The sequence below is a fragment of the Lupinus angustifolius genome, chromosome LG03 (assembly GCF_001865875.1).
Source record: "Lupinus angustifolius cultivar Tanjil chromosome LG03, LupAngTanjil_v1.0, whole genome shotgun sequence".
NCBI classification, from domain to species: domain Eukaryota; kingdom Viridiplantae; phylum Streptophyta; class Magnoliopsida; order Fabales; family Fabaceae; genus Lupinus; species Lupinus angustifolius.
The window spans coordinates 26,928,921-26,951,106 of NC_032011.1; the positions used below are offsets into that span (position 1 = coordinate 26,928,921).

At 31.8% G+C, this 22,186-nt stretch overlaps 3 protein-coding genes across 5 annotated transcripts; 2 read left to right on the forward strand and 1 right to left on the reverse strand.

Moving 5' to 3' along the window:
* LOC109344254 (protein ECERIFERUM 1-like) lies at window positions 1,892-5,974 on the forward strand. The gene is made up of 3 exons (XM_019582948.1): window positions 1,892-2,384; window positions 5,070-5,381; window positions 5,418-5,974. The coding sequence occupies exons 1-3, from the start codon at window positions 1,950-1,952 to the stop codon at window positions 5,952-5,954; spliced, it is 1,284 nt and encodes a 427-aa protein (XP_019438493.1). The 5' UTR covers window positions 1,892-1,949; the 3' UTR covers window positions 5,955-5,974.
* On the forward strand, window positions 9,388-15,878 carry LOC109344255. The gene is made up of 6 exons (XM_019582949.1): window positions 9,388-9,691; window positions 9,773-9,965; window positions 11,683-11,769; window positions 12,676-13,050; window positions 13,565-13,739; window positions 14,708-15,878. Exons 1-6 carry the CDS (start codon window positions 9,618-9,620, stop codon window positions 15,493-15,495), a joined length of 1,692 nt encoding a protein of 563 aa, XP_019438494.1. The 5' UTR covers window positions 9,388-9,617; the 3' UTR covers window positions 15,496-15,878.
* LOC109344257 lies at window positions 18,787-20,141 on the reverse strand. 3 transcript variants are annotated; one of them, XM_019582951.1, is made up of 2 exons: window positions 19,294-20,141; window positions 18,787-19,254 (listed from the first exon to the last, which is right to left on the reverse strand). In XM_019582951.1, the coding sequence occupies exons 1-2, from the start codon at window positions 20,034-20,036 to the stop codon at window positions 19,005-19,007; spliced, it is 993 nt and encodes a 330-aa protein (XP_019438496.1). In that variant the 5' UTR covers window positions 20,037-20,141; the 3' UTR covers window positions 18,787-19,004. The 3 variants fall into 3 exon arrangements, with proteins under 3 accessions (XP_019438496.1, XP_019438497.1, XP_019438495.1); XM_019582952.1 differs by having other exon boundaries at window positions 18,787-19,195; window positions 19,238-20,141; XM_019582950.1 differs by having other exon boundaries at window positions 18,787-20,141.

Below are 22,186 nucleotides of genomic sequence, written 5' to 3' on the forward strand. Positions count from 1 at the left end.
TCTTTGTATGAGCCATCACTGAGAGTGCACACATATGCTACCTTAACGGACATTACATATTTTCAGGATTAGAACATTTGATCTCTTAAAATAAAGTTAATTTTAGATTAATCTCTTTAACATAAACATTACATAATTTTCAGCTTAGTTCATGATGCTCACTTCAATGCCCATATATTAACTTTAGCATCAACTTATCCTATTGATAGAATCAAGATGCTCCTCATCATGATCTAATTATGGCAAAAAAATAGAAACTAATTACATTCTACTAAGTAATATAAAAAAAATATTTTCTGTTTTTGCAATTTTTATTTTTAATTAAATTTTGATATAAAGAAAGGAACAAGTGAAATCTATTTCTGGAGCTGACCTTGATGGTTTATAATAAAATCTAACCTTCCCCAAAACATGGTTAAATTTGGTCATCTATGAGTTTTATAGTTTCTGAAGTTTAATACTATGTATGGTTGAAGTAATGAAAAGGGAAAGAATGTGAAAGGAAAAGGATGTTTCCATTATTTGGTTAAGGGAGGAAAGGAAAAAAACCATGGCCTATGAGACGAATGAGGATATTCTGTCCCTAAAAAACTACATCCTCATGTATCAAGCCAATCAAACACTATCAACTAGCATAAAAAAGTTATTTTATCATTTTATAATTTTTCTTTTTAAGTAGATGGCAATTTCCCATTGGGTTGAGACACAATTAAACACAAAAAAGTGGGACATGTAATCTCCATCCCCATTAGACCTACCTAATTTGGTTCAATCCTGATTTGGAAGGAAGAGGATGTAATTGGGACTAAGTGAAAGTAGGATGAAGGAATGATTAAGAAAAGAGAGATATGTAAACAAAAGTAGGTGGTTCCCACAATTAAACCTCTTATTAAAAAACACAATAAATTTTGATATAACCTTCTCTCTATATTTTTTTTTGTATTTTTGAATACATATATAATAAGATAGAAGAAATATAAAAATTTATACACAATTATTATATTATTCGTCGTTTATTTTTATTACTTTTTTGAAAAATCAATAATAATAATTAAATATGAATGGTGAATGGTGAATGATATAATAATAATGTATAGAAGTCAAACATTACTTTTTTATAGTATAAAATATATGGGCAGTGAAATTAGTATTATGAACTTTTATGGGCAAACTCAAACACTACTTTTATGGTTATCGAATATCACCAAATTAATTAAACAAAAAACACATGGATAAAACTTTGCAAATTCGATCATTTTTGTCTTATCAAAATCACATAACATATTGGTTAGACTCAAATAAAATATAAAAAGAATCAATTGAGTATTTGTTTTGGAGAATCGATCATGAAATTTTTTAAGTTACATATTCACAATAGTATAAAATTATTTAGCATAACTCCATGAAACATGTAAATAAAAAAGTAAATATTTTAAACTTGTAAAATTGTTAGCAATATACACATTTAAAAAAAAAAAATTAGGCCTAAGATGCATGTAGCACGTCACTGACTATAAACATTTTTCTGTCTATAGAAATATAAAAAATTTGTACGGATGCATCCGGTAAGAAAGTCAAAATTATACGAGACTGAAAGTTTACATGTTTCCTCTCACTCTCATCTAATTTTTCTTTTCTCATTATATACATGAAGATGCAGATCTTTGGTCTGATCAGCTTTGAACAAGTAATATAAAAATATAACATTTTGTTTTAAATTTTTATATAATTATCTATGTGTCAATTTTTAATCGGTGGAGATATGGATTTGGAATATTAATCCCTCTTCATATCATGAAAGAGATGTAATAAGAAGGAACATGATAATGCAGCCAAGTTAGTTTGCCATCCAATGCTTCCCTATAAATGTAACTATACATGCCCTTCCCAACCAATACACTTCCTTCACAAACTCACATACACACACTCTCTCTAATCCTACCTAGTAAATGGGTTCAATACCTGATTTGGAAACCACTTCTCATACCTCAAGAATTTCAACTGTGGTTCCAGCCACACCTCGACGAGACCAAAATTGTGAGTTTCAACTCACCTACATGGACCTTCTCATGAAGCTCCATTACATACGCCCCGTTTATTTCTTCGCATCCGAAGCGGTTCAAGGCCTCACTATCTCTGACTTCAAGAAACCTATGTTCATGTTGCTTGATACGTATTCTCATGTGTCGGGTCGGATCAGGAGATCCGAAGCCGGACGACCTTTTATCAAGTGCAATGATGCTGGGGTTAGAATTGCTGAGGCTTATTCTGACAAAACCTTAAAGGAATGGTTCCATGAAAATGGGTCGTATTCTGTTGATGGGATGGTCCATGATCACGTGCTTGGCCCTGATGTTAGTTTCTCCCCTCTTGTTTTTGTTAAGGTATGATGCCAATTTTGAATATACACATATTGTCACAATTCTATATCGTTATTACTTTCATCATGCATGGTCCTACATTTTTATAAAATAGAAAAAAAAACTTTTGCAAGGTTGGTTTTAATTTATAAAAAAACTCAATAAAAAAGATAGTTTGTAGATCAAATTCCAAAGTAAAGACAAACTAATAAATGGTATCAGAATAGATGCTACTAACAAATGAGCACAAAATAACATTGCAGTAACAAGGCCATTCTAGCGGAATAGAGATCATCTGTCTCAAAATGAGTATGTTCTCATATTCCTAGCTAGTAAGATTTCTCCAAGTAATACAAATATGTTATTTTATATTTTTAGAATTTTTCTTTTTAATGAAGTGTCACTTTTTCATTAGACCGTAACAAGAAAATAGGACAGGTGATCTCTGTCCATTCTAACCCTGCCTTGCTCTAATTATTAAATATGTCATTTTTACTATTGGTTATGGAATATTTTAGCCCATTCATGAACGAAAATAGTTGATTTATGGTGTAAGGTCCTGTTAGATCCTCAGAAAGATCAAAATGTCCAAAGTTCAGTTCCTGATAGCGATATTTGTTGGGAGGGAGAACCATACATCTTGAAAGAAATTAATTTTTTACCCATAGGACAAAGATATATTTGATAGTAGAAAAAAACCAAAATTACATCAAACTAATTAAATAATACATACTTCTAATTTTTAAAATTTTTAACTTATGACCATGTATTTTTTCTATGGATGGGATATTATTTTCCAATATAAGAAAGACAAATCAATGTAGATCACATACGTTGTCTGTGTACGTGATATAATTGTTTGCTGTAAATAGTTAAGATTCTTATTAAGTTAGATGTGAAATTCTAAGTCTAAGCTCTAAAATTTGACATTTAAGATTCTGAAATGTATTGGTTGAGATGTATGATATATAGTACCAAAGTGGGGCATGTTATAATGGTGAATCCTGACATATATCACTATGATCGATAGCAATACTGTTAGGACTTCAACAAATTTAATGTCTATTAAGTGGAGGACTTGACATTAGAATAATCTCTTCATGCAGTTAAAATCATTTTTTAATTGTTTTCAAAGTTGTTTGAATAGATTAAGAATGGTAATATATATGTATTTGTCTTTAATTTATGTAAGTATTTTTAATTTATTATTTATCCCTTTATGATAATCATAATCATATACTACTCATTATCTTTTTAGTTAACTATATATCAATATTATAAAAAGACAAAAATATAACATTTTTTATACTAGAAAGCAGGGGCGATGTTAATATAAAATTTAGAGGGAGCAACAATATTTAATTACAATTTATAATTAAAATTAATTGTATAACAATAATATAAAAAATATATATTTTAAAGTTTCAAAATAACATATTGATTGTTAATTAGCAACTAAATATATATAGAAAAAATTATGCATTTATTTAAAGTATTATTTTTTATCATTTTGAAATCTTGTTTTGATTGTCTTCATTTCTAAAAATGATCTTCTTGAAATAGTTATAAAATCATAGTAGTTAAGATAAGACAAATAACTCAATCAAATAAATATTATGCACTCACATTTCCCATTTTAATAAAAGTTATACATAATTTAGAGATGATTCAGTTGATCTTCAAATTGAATGATCGACGACATCAAAAATAAAATATTGAAATTGATATCTCAAAGCAATATTTTCTTTCTGATTAAAATTCATATGATAGAATTTATATACAAAAATAATATTTATAAATATTAATTTTTTTATAGACATTATTAGGATTCAAAGTAGTGTTGAGAGTCCAACTCTTTAATTAGACGGTGGATTTATTGATGTACGGGCCTTGTAGTGTTTCATTTAATATTTATAAATACTAATCATAAATATTTAAACACCGAAAATGAATGCCAAAATTTGACAGAAACACATGTTAGTTTCCTTATACCATTGGTTTTTGTGTCAGTCACCTTCCATGAACTATGCTAGGACATGCATTAATTTTCTTATTAGGTAACTGGTCAATTCAGTTTTCGTACTTCATATTTCGGGCTTCAAATTATTTATAACACCGTCCTTATAGATATATTTGATATTTTTTCCGGTAATAATATTTATCTATCTTTTATAAGAAAATCAATAAAATAAAGCTTTTTATACAAAATATTTCGATCCTCGATAAAAGTTGAGCAACTTCAGATATTAATCACTGCATGCTCACGTGTGGGTAAAGAAGCGATAAATTAACTTTGAAGTGTTTAAATATTATATTGGTACTACTTACATATGTTATTATAAGAGTAATGTTTTTATCCAAGTTCATTTATATTAATTTTATTTAAGAAAAAATAATGATTACCGCATGAATGAAATACTAATCATGTAACAAATTGTTTTATTGTCGTTTATTTCTTATGTTTGTTCGTATGTGATTGATTCTCCAATCTTTTCATCATAGAGAAAATGATGTATGTACTAACATAATAAGAGATTTATCACTACATCATTCATGTATAATTTTCATTGACTTTAAATATATATAATATAAATAAATGATAAATGTTATATTCACTATGAATAATTATTTTACATTGTTAACGTATAAATACTACACTTTTCATATACAAATATATATAGATTGTTAACAAAATATATGCATTTTCAGTTCACTTGGTTCAAATGTGGAGGACTATCCATAGGACTAAGCTGGGCTCATGTACTTGGAGATGCATTTTCAGCTTTCAACTTCATCACCAAATGGAGTCACATTCTTTCTGGTCACATGCCACCAAAATCTCTTCACAACCCAATTCTCAGTGAACCTCAATTTCCACAAAATTCCACTTTTGAGAATCCCATTTCCATTAAAAAAGCTAGAGTTATTGGTGAATATTGGCTTGGTGCTAATGACAATGATGTAGCCACACACTCTTTTCACTTCACTTTCAAACAACTTCAACATTTGGTAACACCTAAATCAACATTTGGTTACACTACCAAGACCAAGACCAAGACCAAAACCTCTTATTTTGAAGTTATTTCAGCAATGCTATTGAAATATATAGCACACATAAGGGGAGAATTTGGACCCAAGTTTGTGACAATATGTACAAGTAATATCTCTAATCGTGAAGAAAATGAATGCCCTAACAATGGGTTGGTGTTAAGCAAATTTGAAGCAGATTTGGCATCAGATATATCAGATTTGGCTAGGCTCATTGCTGAGAAAAAGATGGTTGAGAACCATATAATGAAAAAGCTAGTAGAAAGTGATGAAGGGAAAGAAGATTTTATAGTTTATGGATCAAACTTAACATTTGTAGACTTGGAAGAAGCTGAAATTTATGGGGTGAAGCTGAATGGGCATAAACCAATTATGGCTAATTGTACATTTCGTGGTGTGGGTGATGAAGGAGTGGTTTTGGTGCTTCCACCACCACCTGAAGATAATGGTGGTGGTAGTAATGGAAGGATTGTAACAGTTTCTTTGCCTGAGAAAGAACTTAATCAGCTGAAAGATAAGATAGTAGAAGAATGGAGTATTGTTTGAGAACAATTTGCTCTCTCAAAGTATGTATCAAAACATGTCTAAAATCAATGAAAATATGTTATATCGATTAAAAACAATGGAGTATTGTTTGTGTTTTTTCTGTTATCATTGGTTTAGAACTGGGGAGATTTAGTGTTTGGTTACTGAAAAAATGAGAAAAAGCAAGAGAAAATGAAATGAAAAGTAACTGTTAAGTTTGAGAGAGAGCGAGAATAAAACGATTGAATAATGATTGTATATTGAATTGAATATGGTTACACTAACTTTCAGTTTATATTGTTAGGTAATTCATACAAGTGCATAAAGACATCATTGCCTATTAGCTTTAGCAAGGAGAGATGGGTAACAATTAGGAATGAAGATTTCTTGGTCCTATTTGTATTATCATTTGTATCTCGAACTAATTAAAATATGAAATTCAATTAAGTAGAAAAGTCATAAAAGCATAATTATAGTACTTTATATAATTTGATTGGATAGAAACACAAAAAACATTTAACATTTACTAACTACAAACCCAAAAGTGCATAGAGTATGTTCTACTTTTTCAAACCAAGCTAGAAGAGGAGAGTGCTTCAAAAGAATGAAGATCTTCCGTCCCCATTTGTGTTCCTATTTGTGTCTCAAACCAATCAAAATGTCTCATTTTATTGGAAAAATAAAAATAAAAACATAAATTTATTTTTTTAATATTATTTGGTGTTACTCCATTGGGTAGAGACACGGGGAAAGGGTCTTTTTAGGACAAAGGATCCCGATCCGTCCTTCAAACCATACAATGCTTTATGCTTCGTTTGGTTGGGCGAAGAAAATAAGAAGAAAGAAATATGTGAGAAAAAGAGTGAAAAGAAAGAAATAGATGAGAAAGATATGAGAAATAGAATGGATTTTAGTGTTGTTTGGTTGTATAAAAAAAGAAGAGAAATAATTGATTTTTCTCCCCCATTCTTCACTGGATAAAGATTTGTTGTTCCGAATTATGTTTCAAATCATGCCGAACATCAATAAAAATATTTTATGTCAATTAAAATAAATAAATATTCATTATTTTTTATTTTTTGTTTCAATATTATTGGTGCAGGACATGGTTCGAGACATAGTTTGGGACAATAGATCGGAGTCTCTCTTCTCCTCTCATTTTCTCTTCACTTGGGAGGAGAAAGAGATTTTGTGGGACCCTCTTCTTTTTTTCTCTCCTCCCTCAAACTCTCTCCTAAACCAAATGAGAGAAAGAAGATATTTCTCCTCAACTTCTCTCCTCTCACTTTCTTTTTCTTCTATTTTTACCCTTCCAAATGAAGGCTTAGTCTCTGAAGTCAAATATTGCAAGCTGAAAAATGTAAACTTGCTTTTGATAAAAACCCTTATTTATATTTATGAACACATTGTAGGGTGTAATCGTGCATTAAAGTTGAGTATAATATTTTAAATATGAGAGATAATGAGTATGATTAAGCTAAATATCATCATTATATTTACACTAAAATTAATGTAAAAGTAACAACTAAGGAACTAAAACTAAATTGATTTTTTATCATATATCATATTCATTTTTATTCAATATATTGAGAGAGATCTAAATTCATTGTGTGGATACCAATTGTTGGTATTGAATATTGCATTTACTACTTTATGAATATAAAGTTATTATCAGATGTACCGGGTTCGAGTCTTGTGGATGAGAAAAATGTCCGTTGAAAGAGTTAGCCCCACTGTTAATGTTTCCGACTCGGACAGGATTACCTCCAGTGCGAGGATACCTATGGGAAACCAAAAAAAGATTACTACCGAAGGTAAATATGATAACTACCCAAGAAAAAAACTGGGAAGAATTGAATGTTAAAAATACAAGTTTATGCATCTGAGTTGGAAAACAATTCTGTATGTGGGAAAAGAGTCAAAGACACAGAATCTGATGACAATGTTCTCTTCTCACTGTCGTGTTGTGTTGGCCAGCAGTGTTATTGGGATCCATGGAGCTACCATATGCATCATGAATCTCCATTTTTCGAGTTTGTCCTGAACCAATCACTATAAATTAAAAATAGATAAAACCATAAATATTTAATTTATGAATGCATCCATATATCAAATAAATAATGCTTCACTGTATTCACCTCATAATGCATTTTTAATTCAGAAATGTTTAGGTATAAAGCTTCAAATCAATTAACATGTGAAAGCTTGTATAGACTGTTGAAATTTAATTTTAAGGGTATTTTTATTCATTAATTCAATTATGATAAGCAATTGTATTATATATAACACTTTTGTCAATATGTTTTTAAATGTAGATAATTTATCAATTCAATTTAATGAGTATATACTTGTTATGTGGTGTTCTGGTTTCTAGTTTAAGTTGTTATCATTAATTAAAACTCTTATAATCTATTGATTAAATCAGCTATGATGAACAATAATGTTTACATAATTTTTTATAATGTATTTGAGATGTGAGAGGTTTAGACTCCAAAATAATATAATTATGAGAGTATTTGAAAGACTTGTATTAATAAATGTTGTAAATATATACTATTTAAGAAATAAAAAATAAAGAAGTTAACATTAAAAAATAAAGTCAAACATTTCACACATAAACCATGAGGTTATACAATTAAATTCCAACTAATTAGCTATACATGTTTATATAAGTAGTTTTATCATTCTATAAATTAAAATAAAATATGATATCCTAAAAATATGATAATTTATGCATCCAAAATTATTTTATTTTCTTGGTTACCAAGAAACTCTAGTGTAGTTTTTATTATGGTAAAAACTACATTAGAGATAGTAAATAGAAAGATACAATAAAAGAAGTAGATTTTTATATTGTTTGGTCGTAAATGAAATGAAAAAGGAAAGAGAAGAGAAAGATGTAAGAGAGAAAAATGTTATATTTGAAAATACGAAAATACCCTATAACAAAAGAATGGAACACTATCATATATTTATATTATTATATACCAATGATATATTTGTCATTTCATAATATCCAACACTTCACACTAGTTTTCTCTTTATTTTTGGTGAGAAATGGTTTTGTGTTGGTGCCACATGCTTTTTAATTTCTCCACCATTTCTTCTATCTCACCAGAAAATCTCCACTAACTTCTTTACTAAAAATCAAATAATAAAAGGAAGAAAATCAATAAATTGACAAATATGATGATAAAATATAGTAAATTAAAATGACAAGAAAATGAATAATGCAGTTGATTACAAAGGAATAAAATAATTAATCAAAGAATGTAATATTTATGTAGGGTGAGTATAAATATTTATACACAGTCCATATATAATTAATTATTTAATTACATTACTTTTGTTAAAAAATCAATAACAATATATAAAATCCAAACACTATTAATATATACATTTTTTTTCTTAATTAAATCATGTGAAAAATATTTAACAATGCAAAAAGAAAAGCTAAAATGATATAACGACTAATATGTGAGAGTATATAATGATGGAAGATAAAACTCGAAACCGCAATTAATCTCTGATTTTTTCATTCCATCATCTCATTTTCTCACTCCAAACACGAATCATCATCTTCATCTTGTTCTGTATTCACAGAATCTGATTTTGATTTTCGTTCTTTTTTTTCCTGCTTAAGAATTAGGGTTTTTATTTTGCACTTTTTCTTCTTCGCATATTATGCAAACACCGAATAAGAAGCAGAAGAAATCGGTCTATTTCTCTGAGTTAGATGCCGCTACGCTTATCCAAAGGTTTATTTCTCTCTTATTGTTTTAATTTTGTGTTGTAGTGTTGAAATTATTAACATGATTTGAGGTTTTGTGTGTGTGAAGGTATGATGCAACGACAGTGTTAACGTTGCTTCAGGAAATAGCGCATTATCCTGGTTCGAAGATTGATTGGAATGAATTGGTGCAGAAAACCGCCACTGGTATTTCTAATGCCAGAGAATATCAGATGATCTGGCGCCACTTGGCCTACTGTGATGCTTTGCCTGAAAACCCCGGCGATGCGGCTGAACCTCTGGTTTGTATCTTATTTTGCTAATTAGGACTACTTTTGTATGAGTTAGATTATAAGGTGAATTTGTTTATGTTTGGGTATGTATGTTGAAAAGCGATTTTGCGATAAATTTTTCGATTGGATTCTGTTAATAAATGGAGTTTAGATGTTATATTATGAAAAATGCTCAGAGATCAATGCTTTGTCAATGAACATGTAGCTGACCTCACCTAGTGGAGTTAAGGCTTGATTGTTGTTGTATGCTAAATTATGAAAAATGTGCACCTGAGGGGTTATGAGGGGAAGAGTCGAGAGTGAAAAATAAGAGTCCAACAGCTCCCTTTGGTAGATGCTCATTTAGTTTTTTTATATTTTATTTTTAACTTTTAAGCTAGATGCTAAACATGCTCCATATGTGTGAAACAGATTTTCCCCCAAAGAAACTCTGAAATATGTGAAAAGAAGCTATACCATACATGCTCACATAGTGAGAGCTTTTAAGAAAGAATTAAAGTAGTATGCACTGTTAGAGAATTGAAGTAGTTTTACACTGGCATCCCCTAATATGTTGGCATATTTCCTTTATTTTAGCAACTAATCATAAAGAGAAGTAGGAGAAATACTGATTTGTCAGAATATTATTGGATGTTGGTGTAAAACTATTTTATGGTATTTAAACTCTGTTGAAAAACCAATAATTTCCTCATATTAAAGCTAACTACTAACCTAAAATGCACCCCCTTATGCTTGAATGTTTGAAAGCTTCTCATTTTTCTTTTCTGCTACTGTTGATTCAGTAGAGGGTGATCACTTTGTATAAGATAATGAATTCATTAAATCAAAAATGAATTTTAGAGGTGTAGTTATATGCTAAAGACTATTTTATGCATTTAGTTTTGTACTTGTGCTGAACTTACTGTAGTGTCGGTCTTGCTTTACCATTCGTGGTCACAACACTTGCACATCAAGTAGGGTCGTTGCCTCGTTGATGGATGTAAAGAGGGTGAGTCTTGTCACAACGATATGAGTGATCCTTAGTGATCATGATGTCACATGTTCAAATCCTTCCTCGGTCACACTATCTGGGAGCCTCGTGCATTCGGCCCTAATACTTGTGTTGAATTTACTGGTTATTTCATTTGACTAGTTTAAAAGGTTGTTTGTTTTTTTGTCAAGCACAAAATGAGTTTGTACTTAATATCCAAATGCTTGTGACACTTTAATACTTATGCTAGCAGCCTAAAAATTCTATTAGGTTCTAGATCATGAAGAACAAAGTTCGATAAATTGTAATATGCAAGATCTTTCAATTTTACATGCTATTGAAGTCTTAAATGCAGTCAAGATTTATTTAATAATATTAAAAGACACAAGTTCAAGGTGTTGTAACTTGTATGAGCTGAAATTCTAATACCCATATTATGTTTGATACTTTTTTAGAGGCCAGTATACTGGTGTGGAATGTATTCACCAACAGTGATCAAGCAGTAACTTAACTAGTGAATGTAATTGGGTTTGTCAGAAAATATAGAACTTGTCTATTCTCTCTATATTATTTTAGTCACACCCATATATCTTGTTGCATTCTGTCATCTTTACTCTCCAATTGCTATTCTCCAATTAATTTTGCACATTGTCTTTTCTGTACCATATTTTTGTTACCGACTACAAGTTTTTAGATTCTTGGACTACTACTGTAGTTGTACTATTATAATCGGACTTATTTGGGTCTTACTTCCAGGATGATGATAGTGACCTAGAATGTGAGATGGAAGCATTACCACCCATAAGTGCTGACTCTGCGTCGGAGGCTACGGCATGTGTGAAGGTAAATATATTTGCCCTAATTAACTTATCTCAACCCTCAGGGTTTATGCCTCTGCTAGTTACATCTTACTTATTTCATTATCACATGGTTTGGCACTTCAGCTTGTATTAAGATGAAATGACACTGGTATTCCTTACGCATTTTCCAAATTTTGCATTTCTATAGAACATGTCCCTTTACTCCCTTATAGAACTACACCTTTTAATTTTAAATTTCTTTCTGATTGTGAGAAGCCTAATAATTATAGTGAAAAAGGAGGACCTTTGCAGATTAATATCTGATTGCAAGGTGGTTTCCATAAAAAATTATACGACTATTGATGCTATGTACTGGGAATTCTAGGCAATGAAGTTCCGACAAGAGAAAAAATATGTATAGTGGTGATGAGAACAGAGGTGGATGAGTGACTGCAGAAGAAAAGGACGAGATTAGTAATACCTTTGTATCCAATAAATCAAGAAATGAAAGTTGGAGTAGCAAATATAAAGGAGACAATGTTGGAACCTCTCCTAAGTGTATTAATGAATGTCGGTGTAGCACATATAAAGGAAATGATGATAGAAACTCATCTTAGTTGTTTTACTCACATGAGAAGACCAGCAGAGGCTCCATTTTGAAAAGTGGATCAAATGAAAGAAAGATAGTCTGATTAGTATGTGTAGAGGAAGACCTTAGGAAGTGTTTGGAAAAACTATGAAAAAAGACCTTGTTAATAATGTTTATATTGAAAGTTTGGTTTCCTATAGTCTATAGAGCTTGGTGATGTTGAGTTGCCGATCCCTGTATATCACCTAATGTAGTGGAATAACATATCTCTTAACATTTTCGTTGTTTATATAGCCGATTTTGCTATTTCTCGCTCTTCAGTTTTGACCAATTTGTTTCTGGGAATTGTTTATTCATCAGGTAATGATTGCCTCACGCATGTCAAGTACCCCTAGTAGCTCTACGATCGAGGCTCCATTGACTGTAAATGTTCCAGTTTGCCTTTCATCTAGAACTCCTAATGAGAGTTCAGAGGCCTCCAATTTGATGCAACGGATGAGCATTATTTTTCCAGTTACTGTTCAGAGAACACCACTGCCAACTGTATCATCAACAGAAGGTATAGAAACCAGGGGATTAGGTGGTGGCAACATGGCTTCGAAAAGAAAAAGGTGGTCAGAGGAAGAGGACAATCAACTACGAGCAGCTGTTCAAAGATGGGGTGAAGGGAATTGGGAAACCATGGCAAAAGGAGACAGTTTTACTATGAAGAGAACTCCTATACAATTGTCTCAGGTGTTTTTTCAACCGTTCTTTTTTTAGAATTATGTGACCATTATACATGTTATTGCTTCTTTCTTAGTGCATGTGAATTTTCATGGATGGTCTTACTTACATTGAAGAGTATATATTCTTACACATTGTGCTAGTCTTTTTTGTGGATGTTATGTTTGATTGGAATATCATGACTGGTGGCACTAAAATAGTTACTTTAATCCGTTGTCATCTAGTCAGGTCAGGATGTCTGGGTATCACCCAGTTTTTCCTGGGTTCAAATCCCAGCAACGGAGTTTTACGTGGCCAATTTTTCTTGTAACTTCTCAGATGGGTAACTCTTGTGTGATGGTTTGGGTCATAGTAAAACTAACCTATGGTTGGGATTCAGGAGATAATCCTCGTGAATACATTTTCTGGTTCTGATTGTTTTATGAATATTTTTTAAATGTGGTTTAATAATTATTCCATTTATCTTCATTGTTATTTACTTTTTTAAGTTACCTATTGTCATGGATTATCGAAATACTTGCAGAGGTGGACCCATTTACGGAAGAAAGATGCCAGTACCAATCCAGGTACCAATTCAGTACAAAATCGGCGCTCGACTGCTGAACAGCTGGCAATGAATAACGCAGTATCTTGTGCCCTTGATTTGCCATCGAATACGCTATTCAAAAAGTTTAATGCCCCTGGAGCAACCAATCCTGGTAATTTTCTTCTCCATTTTATAGCAATAATATAGTTTAGGAAAGTATTAATGAAATTGCGGAATCCATTTGATTATGGTGGATATATTAGTGCCTTGTTCTGCAGACCACATGTAAGTCATTGAACTTTCTTCAATACCTGGTCTTGCTATGATATGCCCTTGTTTATTGTTGTGTTCTGAAGCACTGATTTCGCAAACTAGAAATTAATATGCTATTTTCTTTCTCTTAGGTATGACTATTTTTTGCATAGTTTAATGTATGTCATTTAATATGTCTAAGTGAGCTGTAATATGAAAGCACCAATGTGGGAAACAATGGCTGAGCACATTGCCATCACCATCCTATATGTGGACTTTGTGCAATTCATGGTAGGAGTTGAATAGCCAAATAGCTTGGACCTTGAGTTAAAATCAGTTTTTTCCTTGTGCTTTTGTGTTGTACAAAGGTAGTGAATTTTAGAGAACACTTTGATAGATGTGTCATGTTCTTTTACTTTTGTACTGCTTAATGTTTTTATGCTCTTGGAAACTTTTTTACAACTTCAATAATTTCTCAATACTATCAGTACTATTTTTGTACTACCTTAGCGGATTTCATAATCTTTCAATTCTATCAGATGATATTACTTTTCCACTATTAGATGTGTCCTCCGACTGAACATTACTATTGTATCATATATGTTGAGTTTTATTTAATTGTTATTTGTATATTTTGAATTTTAGATGTCTTTAAAAATAGGACAATGGTAATAACTTTCTATGTCTTTTAATTTAATTGATTGGTAGTTAAAAGAAATGTATTCCGAATTGGTTGACAAAAGTATAAAATCTAGATAATATTGATACATGAATGTTTTGGAAGATGGATTATTTATAACTCACTTGAATATGTTTGAGGGTGTTATACTCAATTCATCATGAGGATATGTGTAGCATTTGAATAACTTCTGGTTTAAATGGTTGCAGCTAGTTTTAACAAATCAATTAAAAGCCCTGCGCAACCTTCTAATACTGCTGAAGCTCCAATAGTTCGCAGTAGCTTAGCTCCAACTCTGAATCCGTCTCAAAAAGTTGTATTGGGATCTTCTGATTTCCCTGCAAAGTCTAAATCAATCCTTGAGAGAACAGTGAAGTGTAATCTAACTCCAGATTCTACAGTAAAAGCTAACGCAGTTCCTTCTGGTGCACGGATTGTTTCTTCATCAAATGCCGTGCAGTTTAAGGTTGCTCAAGCAACAAGTAGTTCTTTGGCAAAGTCAACTGTTCCTGTTGCTTTGGGTTCCAACCCAAAGTTACCTAATGTTCGCACGGATTCAAGTGTTGCACCTGCACTTGTTCCCTCCAAATCAACTGTTGTTGTCACATCTCCTGCTCCATCCATTAGTACTGTAAAATCTGTCTCATCTACATTGAAGAATTCACCTGCAGCTTTGTCTATATCGTCTGAGTCGGATAAACATGTTATTTCTGTGTTCAATAAAGTTGCACTGAAGCAAGAAGTGATTGCCACAGAAGAATTAAAGGTTCCAGTTCCAAGCCCTACAACAAATGACAAGATCGATGCAGCAGATGAGACTTCTACAGGTACTACTAACAATCATCGCATTCCAGTCCATAGCAACTCGAACGAGGGTAGACAAGATTTGAATCAAGATAAGAGCGTAAATTTGCCTTTACATAAAGGAGATGAAACTTCTACTGTGAAGAATACAAGTAAGGAAATTTCAAATGATAAATCAATCTCACAAAATTGAGGGGTGTGAAGAGCAAGGAAATGTTAAGGTTACTGAGAATCATCAAATAGCTACTGATAGCAACCTAGGCCAGGGAGTCAAAGTTTAATCAAGAGTTCAACTTTTTGTAAGCAGTGAATATCACTCCACAATTAATGGAAGTTCCAATGAGCAAAACATGAGTGTGAAATAGGCAGATGTTCCAAGCTAGCAAAAATGGGTCGAGGTTGAGTGTTTAGCTTGTGCAAATGAATGATCTTTTTTGGTGCTCTTAATTCTAACTATAGTAGTAATGGTATTGTGGTTCAACCTAGGAGTTTGTAGAACATGAATGTATTGTAATATTTAGAATATTTATTTGCTGGTAAATATATTTGATATCATGCAAATTTTCATCATGATTGAGAAAATGTTTCTCCAAAATATGTCTTGTCAAACCAGCTCTCTTAATAAGCTTAAAGTCACTGTCTTGGACATTTTCCAACCCAACCATGCCAGCTCTTGGTACTAAACCAAAAGTTCACTTCACTTAAGCTTGCAATCAAGAGTGATTAGAGAAGTGAAAATGAAAGAAGCAGTTTAAGAAGAATGCCTTGGCCAAATGTTCTCCTTTATTTATACAAATTTCACCATTCAATAGATGGTGGAGGTTGATTATAATAAATGTTCATTTAAGAAATTGGTTCCTCCTTGGATCTTTGATGTATGCTTCTTGATTCTTATATTGCTATGGTGACATTATGAAGAGAAAGTATTTTCATCTTTATATTTGTTGAGTGATTACCACCAGCTTATAAGTGACAATTGTTTGAGATCATTGCCTTTCTGATTTTAGCTAACCCTATCAACCAACAAACTTGTGGTGGCCAACTTCAGCAGCCAACAGAGGCTAGAAAATTATTAATATATTTAAGGACATTAAATTCATATATTTCATTGTGCATGCTTATTTGTTGGATTCATTCAAGTCAAGACAGTTTGCATTTCATATGCATGCCTTGATGGTATCATTCATTCAAATCAAGAGAGTGTCATTTGCTTTCTGAATAAGTATACATAGACATATGCACATGTTGACATGAATTACATAGGAAAGGTTTGAATCAAAATAGTCCTACAAGTTAAAATAAAACTAATCTTCGAAGGAAAAAACATTAAATTCACAATCAGACTATACTGTGAATCTAGAGTTGTTGAGGTACTTAAAAAAGAAGATGGAAGTGTTAAGTCTTTTAGCCTATGCTGGAGCACCATTACCACCTTTTTTTTTTATCTATGCCATTGTGGATTTGTAAATGAGAACATGGATTGTCTTTGCTTCTTTAACTTAATTTCAAACAAAAATACCTCCATGGTATTTGTGAGTGTTTCAATTATATGGCACCAATACCATTGATGAGATGCATCCATTTGTTCCAAGAAAGTAGTTAAATGTATATGACATTCTTGGTTCTTGAAGACTTCCTAAAAACAATAATAATGCATTCAAGCTTGCATGTCCAATTAGGCTATAAAAGTTTAGATTAGGGGGAAACATGTCATGTCAAATTGTTGCTGCAAAATCCTTCTTAAAATATCATCATTCTTTAATTGTTATTCAAGTTATTCTGATTGGTTGATAGATACCTAGCAGTAACAGACTTAGCTATGGTGATTTATGGTTATTCTGTAATTCAAAGCCACACCCATCCGCACAATTCAGTAAACAAATTGGTCCATTTGATGACACCATTTTCACTGGTTCAAGAGCAATGCCAGATTACCCAATTATTGACATATCTTATAAAGTTTTAAGCCTTCAAATCCTTCAACTATTACAAATGAGAAAGATGTCAAGGTTTATGAAAAATCAATATCTGACTTCAAAGTAGGAAGTGATAATATTGCAGTGACATTGGACCCCCATCAACTGTTAACTCCAAGGATAAGTTCAGGTCAACTGGTGAAGCCAAAACCCAGAATATGGGTAGTGATAATTTGGCCAAGAAGACCTCCAAACTGATGCATCCCAAAAAGAAAAGAGCAGGAAATGCTGCTTTTACTTCACCATCAAAGCAAGATGAAGCAAAATCTGCTGTGTCCTGCAGAAGCAGAATCACAAGAATTTGTGATCCAACAGAATGGGAGTGTACCTATAACCTATTCCTACTAAGAATAATAAGAATGGTTAGACCCAGATGTTTTCATTTCCTACTTCTGATATCGATGTTTTTTTTAGTATAAGTGTAGATGTTGATGTATTAATGTATGTCATTATGAAATGTTGCAAGAATGATCCAACTGTCTTTTTTTTAAGTTTGATATTATACTTTGAATTCTCCCTAATTGATTACCCATATGTGCATAATTGTGGGATTTGCACCCTAACAATCAAAACATCTGGATAACAAAGGAAAGCATTCATGGTTTTGGGTTGCTCCCTATTCAGGCATCAAAACTCTTCCAAATTAAACCATTAACATTCAAAACAAAATATTCTGTTCTTATGTTCATCTTTGGGAAATGCTTGATTTGACAAATGACAACATTGAAAAAAAAGGTTAGACCAGTTTAATTAGAATAATGTTTGTTGCATAATATCACATAACAGATCCTCATATTAAAAGAAGGGTAGGGGTAGAATCATGTACAAAGATAATTAAATAGTGAAGATTGCACGATTACAAAGTGATATATGTATTGGTGTATGTGTGGGATTATTTTAAACTAAGTGAGTTGCCACCTCTAGTGTCTTGGCCCTGAAGCCGTTGAAAATATGTCTGATAAACACAAGACAGAATGGTAAGGGTGATGGTGTGAGTTTGAACCAAATCAAAATAATAGTGTTTGGCAGATGCATGCCACAAAGGTTCTACCAACTAGCTGAACAAAAGGCCTATTTCTAACACCAAGAATTCAAGCATCTGCAATGTAAATTAAAAACTTCTATATCCTGAACATGTACTTTTAAACATCATATTTCACATGCACATCTCAACCATACATCATCAAAACAAATGGGACCACATTTGATGTCCATTTTTGTTGTACCAAAAAATACCATTGGTACTTCATAACAACTCATCAGAGTGTCAGAGTGAACATTGCTGAAGCATACATAAGATATAAATGGGCATTGTCTCCTATGTTCCCTTTTAACATATCATTCCATACAATCCATTATCCTCCAGAACGCGCTTGGGAAGGAAAATATTCCATTACCATTAAAAACTTGCATTCAGACATGAATGAATAGCATATTTCGGCAATGTAAAAAACGATGTATCCTCCCTATCTTGTTCATTTTTAAGCATGCAACAGGGAAATATAAAATGCAGACAAAAAATTCTACGTTATCATAAATCCAATTGCAAAGCAATAATCAAGGTCTTGTAAAAATATTCTAAACTAAAATTAAACTTCATTTATACTACAAACAAGTAATTAAGTAAAATTAAACAACTAAACTGTAACAAACAAAATCCTACAACTTGGTTACAGACTTGTTTGTTTCTTTGTTCATCATCCATACAAAGCCATTTCCCCATAACTCAAACCACTTTCCTCGGCCTCCCTCGCTTCTTCGCACCTGATCCCATTCCCAAACCAATGCCATTCGAAATACCACCACCACCACCACTGACCCTCATCACAGGCTCCGCAAAATTCCAACCATTGTTATCATCCACAAGTTCAACTGGTTCATAACGCGGCTGCGGCTCTTGCTGAGTCTGTGGCTGATTCTGCGGCCACGGCTGCGGCTGCAACTGTTGTTGTTGTTGCGGCTGTGACCACGGCTGCGGCTGCAACTGTTGTTGTTGCGGCTGCGACCATGGCTGCTGGTTCCAATTAGGAACCTCAGCTGGGCTCAGATTTGGTAACGGTAAAGCCCCCTTAGCTTCAGAACCCGGAGTCCCAAACACAAACCCCATAGGAAAAAACCCCCAACTACAATAATAAGCCTCCTGCCCGGGCACAAGTGGTGGCAGCGACGGAACCGCGACACCGTGAAACGACTTCTCACAATTCTGACACCTCAAACAACAACCCTCATAACCCCTATGATACTCATACATGTAATAACAGTACGGACAAGCAGTCCAAAAATTACTACTGCTATTGTTACTGTAACCGTAACTGTTACCTCTCCGAACCGGTAACTTATCTTGTTGCTGAACCGGAATAGCTATGTTCTGATCATAGAGCGGTTTCTGAACCGGGTCAGATAAAAGAACCCAAGCATCAGAAACAAGCTTAAAAGCGTGTTCAGCGAGAGTGAAAGGGTTCTTATCAGGGTGAAGTAGAAGAGCCAACCTTCGATAATTCTTCTTCATCAGATCCATGTCTTGGCACCTTCGATCTACTTGAAGAATGGAGTACCAATCGAGGTTATTGTTCAGCGGTTTCTCCGCGGCGATGAGAACATCGGCGATTGCGAGAATCTGGTCAGAACCTTCTAGAAGCGGTTCGGTTTCTTGAGCTAGAATTGCGAAATCTTTTGAACCGGTTAGATCGCGGTTCTGTAATAGCTTTTCCGCTATCCCTAGTAACCGTTCTGCTTCTGCTCTGTTTGGGAACTGCATTTTTCTTTTTCGCTTCTGCTTTTTTTTCTTTAGCTTTTTTTTGTATTTTTCTATATGGGCCTTGAGTAATTGCTTTTATTAAGAAAGCTTGGAATTGAGTTTGCAGGGCCGAAGTTGAAAGTGGAAGAGAAGTGAAGATATGAAGGGTTTCAACAATAGTCAAATGGTCTAAATAGGTAACAAATGATTGGTGGTAATTTTTTTTATAAAAATATAATAACATGTATATTAATTGTTATGGTTATACTTTAAATGGTTTTTGTGGAAAATATATGTAAGCTGTAAATTGTTATATTTTATATATGTACATTGTCGTGTTAGTTTAACGGTATGAGACCTTAGTGAATTTTCAGATAAATCAAAATATTCAATTTTTGGAAGCATTATTTGTTAGGAGAGATAGACATATATTTTGAAAGAAATTAGTTCCTTATATATAAGATGAGAAGATATCATTAGTTATACAGAAAAATTGTTATATTTTGATTAGATAATATATGTAAATTCATATTATATATACTAACATATAGACCGACACTACTAACATATAGACCGACACTTTGTGTGTGTTGGCTCGCCTTCTTATTTTTCTAAAATCAAGTATATACACAAAGTTTCTATAAATTTCTCAACTTGTGTCTCTAATAATGATTAGTGTGTCAATGAATGTTTTTTCGTGTGGGTCAAAGTTATTTTTCTTGGATGATGAAGAAAGAAAACAGAAGTAGGAGATTGTATGTGATAGTAGTAGCTTCTGGTAAGTATTATTGTGATATTACAAAATGACAAAATTGGAATATGAAAATTATGTCATAGTGGTTAGTAAATAAAATTGAACGAAATTATACAGGTTTAATTACCTAAACATTTCTTTATTTGATATGAATTAAAGTACATAGAGAATGAAAAGAAATAGAATCTTTCTCCCCTTTGGTTGGGAAGAGAAGAGAAGAAAAAGTGGGTGAGACCCATCATAAATTCTTTTTCTCCAATTTTGGAGAGAAAATGAAAATTTTAGATGAAATATCAAAAATGTCTTTCAATTTTTTTATTTTATCAACTTATTGGTTTTAGATAATATAATAGTAATATACATAAATCTCTTTCGAATATAAAAAATATATAAATTTAAAAAGTTTATCAGTATTATAATAAAATATATAATTTAAAAATATAAAATATATTTTTAATTAATAATAAAACATTAATTTTCTTTCCATGTTCTTTACTTTATAGACATTTTTGTCATTTGAACCATAACATTATCTATCTTCTCATTTTGTACCCAACCAACAAAAGACAAAGAGAAGAAAATATATTTTTCTATTCATTTTGTCTCATTCTTCTCTTATACCAACATCATAAAAATCAACTATATTTCTCTTCTTTCTCTTTCTCACCTCTTTCTATCTTATTAGTTAGCTTTTAGGCATATTTTTCATTTATATAATAGTAATGGCAAAATTGTCACATAAACATTATGTCTGTTCAATTACATAAACACTCCTTAGTTATGTTTTGTTACTATATATACTAGCATGTCAATCGATTCTCGATGTCTATTCACCCGCATTTTTATTTTTCTTATATCAAATGTATATACATAGTTTCTATAAATTTCTCAACTCGTATCTCTAATGTGTATCATTTGATGTTTTTTTGTGTGGGTCGATGTTGTTATTCTTAGGGTGATGAATAAAGAAAAAAGAAGTAGGAAAATATGTAAAATAGTAATGATACATTGATGAAAAAAAATAAAAGAACGTGTAGAAGTTTATTGTAGTTATTATTCAGATGTTACAAAAGGATAAAATTAGAATATGAAAATTATATCATAATGGTTACTAAACGGAATTACATGAAATTATACAAGTTCAATTATCCAAATATTCTTTAGGCATATTTTGCATTTATATAATTCTAAGGGTAAAACTGAAATATAAAAATTACATCTATTCAATTAATTAAACACCCCTTAGCCATATTTTATATTTATATAGTATTATATATATGTTTGTGATATTTTTATTGCAACCACGCATAAACAACACTGGAGTTTGTAATAGATGAAAGATTCTATAATGTAATTTTAATTTTTAGTAAAATATAACAAAACTAACAACTATTATAGTTACATATATTACATTCCT

Excerpts from the sequence above, each read along its gene's own strand:
- LOC109344254 (XM_019582948.1), top strand. The coding sequence starts at position 1,950 with ATGGGTTCAATACCTGATTTGGAAACCACTTCTCATACCTCAAGAATT. Across the intron at positions 2,385-5,069 it reads CCCCTCTTGTTTTTGTTAAG|TTCACTTGGTTCAAATGTGG; the intron begins GTATGATGCCAA and ends ATGCATTTTCAG. Across the intron at positions 5,382-5,417 it reads AACATTTGGTAACACCTAAA|ACCAAAACCTCTTATTTTGA; the intron begins TCAACATTTGGT and ends ACCAAGACCAAG.
- LOC109344257 (XM_019582950.1), bottom strand. The coding sequence starts at position 20,036 with ATGCAGTTCCCAAACAGAGCAGAAGCAGAACGGTTACTAGGGATAGCG.
- LOC109344255 (XM_019582949.1), top strand. The coding sequence starts at position 9,618 with ATGCAAACACCGAATAAGAAGCAGAAGAAATCGGTCTATTTCTCTGAG. Across the intron at positions 13,051-13,564 it reads CTCCTATACAATTGTCTCAG|AGGTGGACCCATTTACGGAA; the intron begins GTGTTTTTTCAA and ends AAATACTTGCAG. Across the intron at positions 13,740-14,707 it reads CCCTGGAGCAACCAATCCTG|CTAGTTTTAACAAATCAATT; the intron begins GTAATTTTCTTC and ends AAATGGTTGCAG.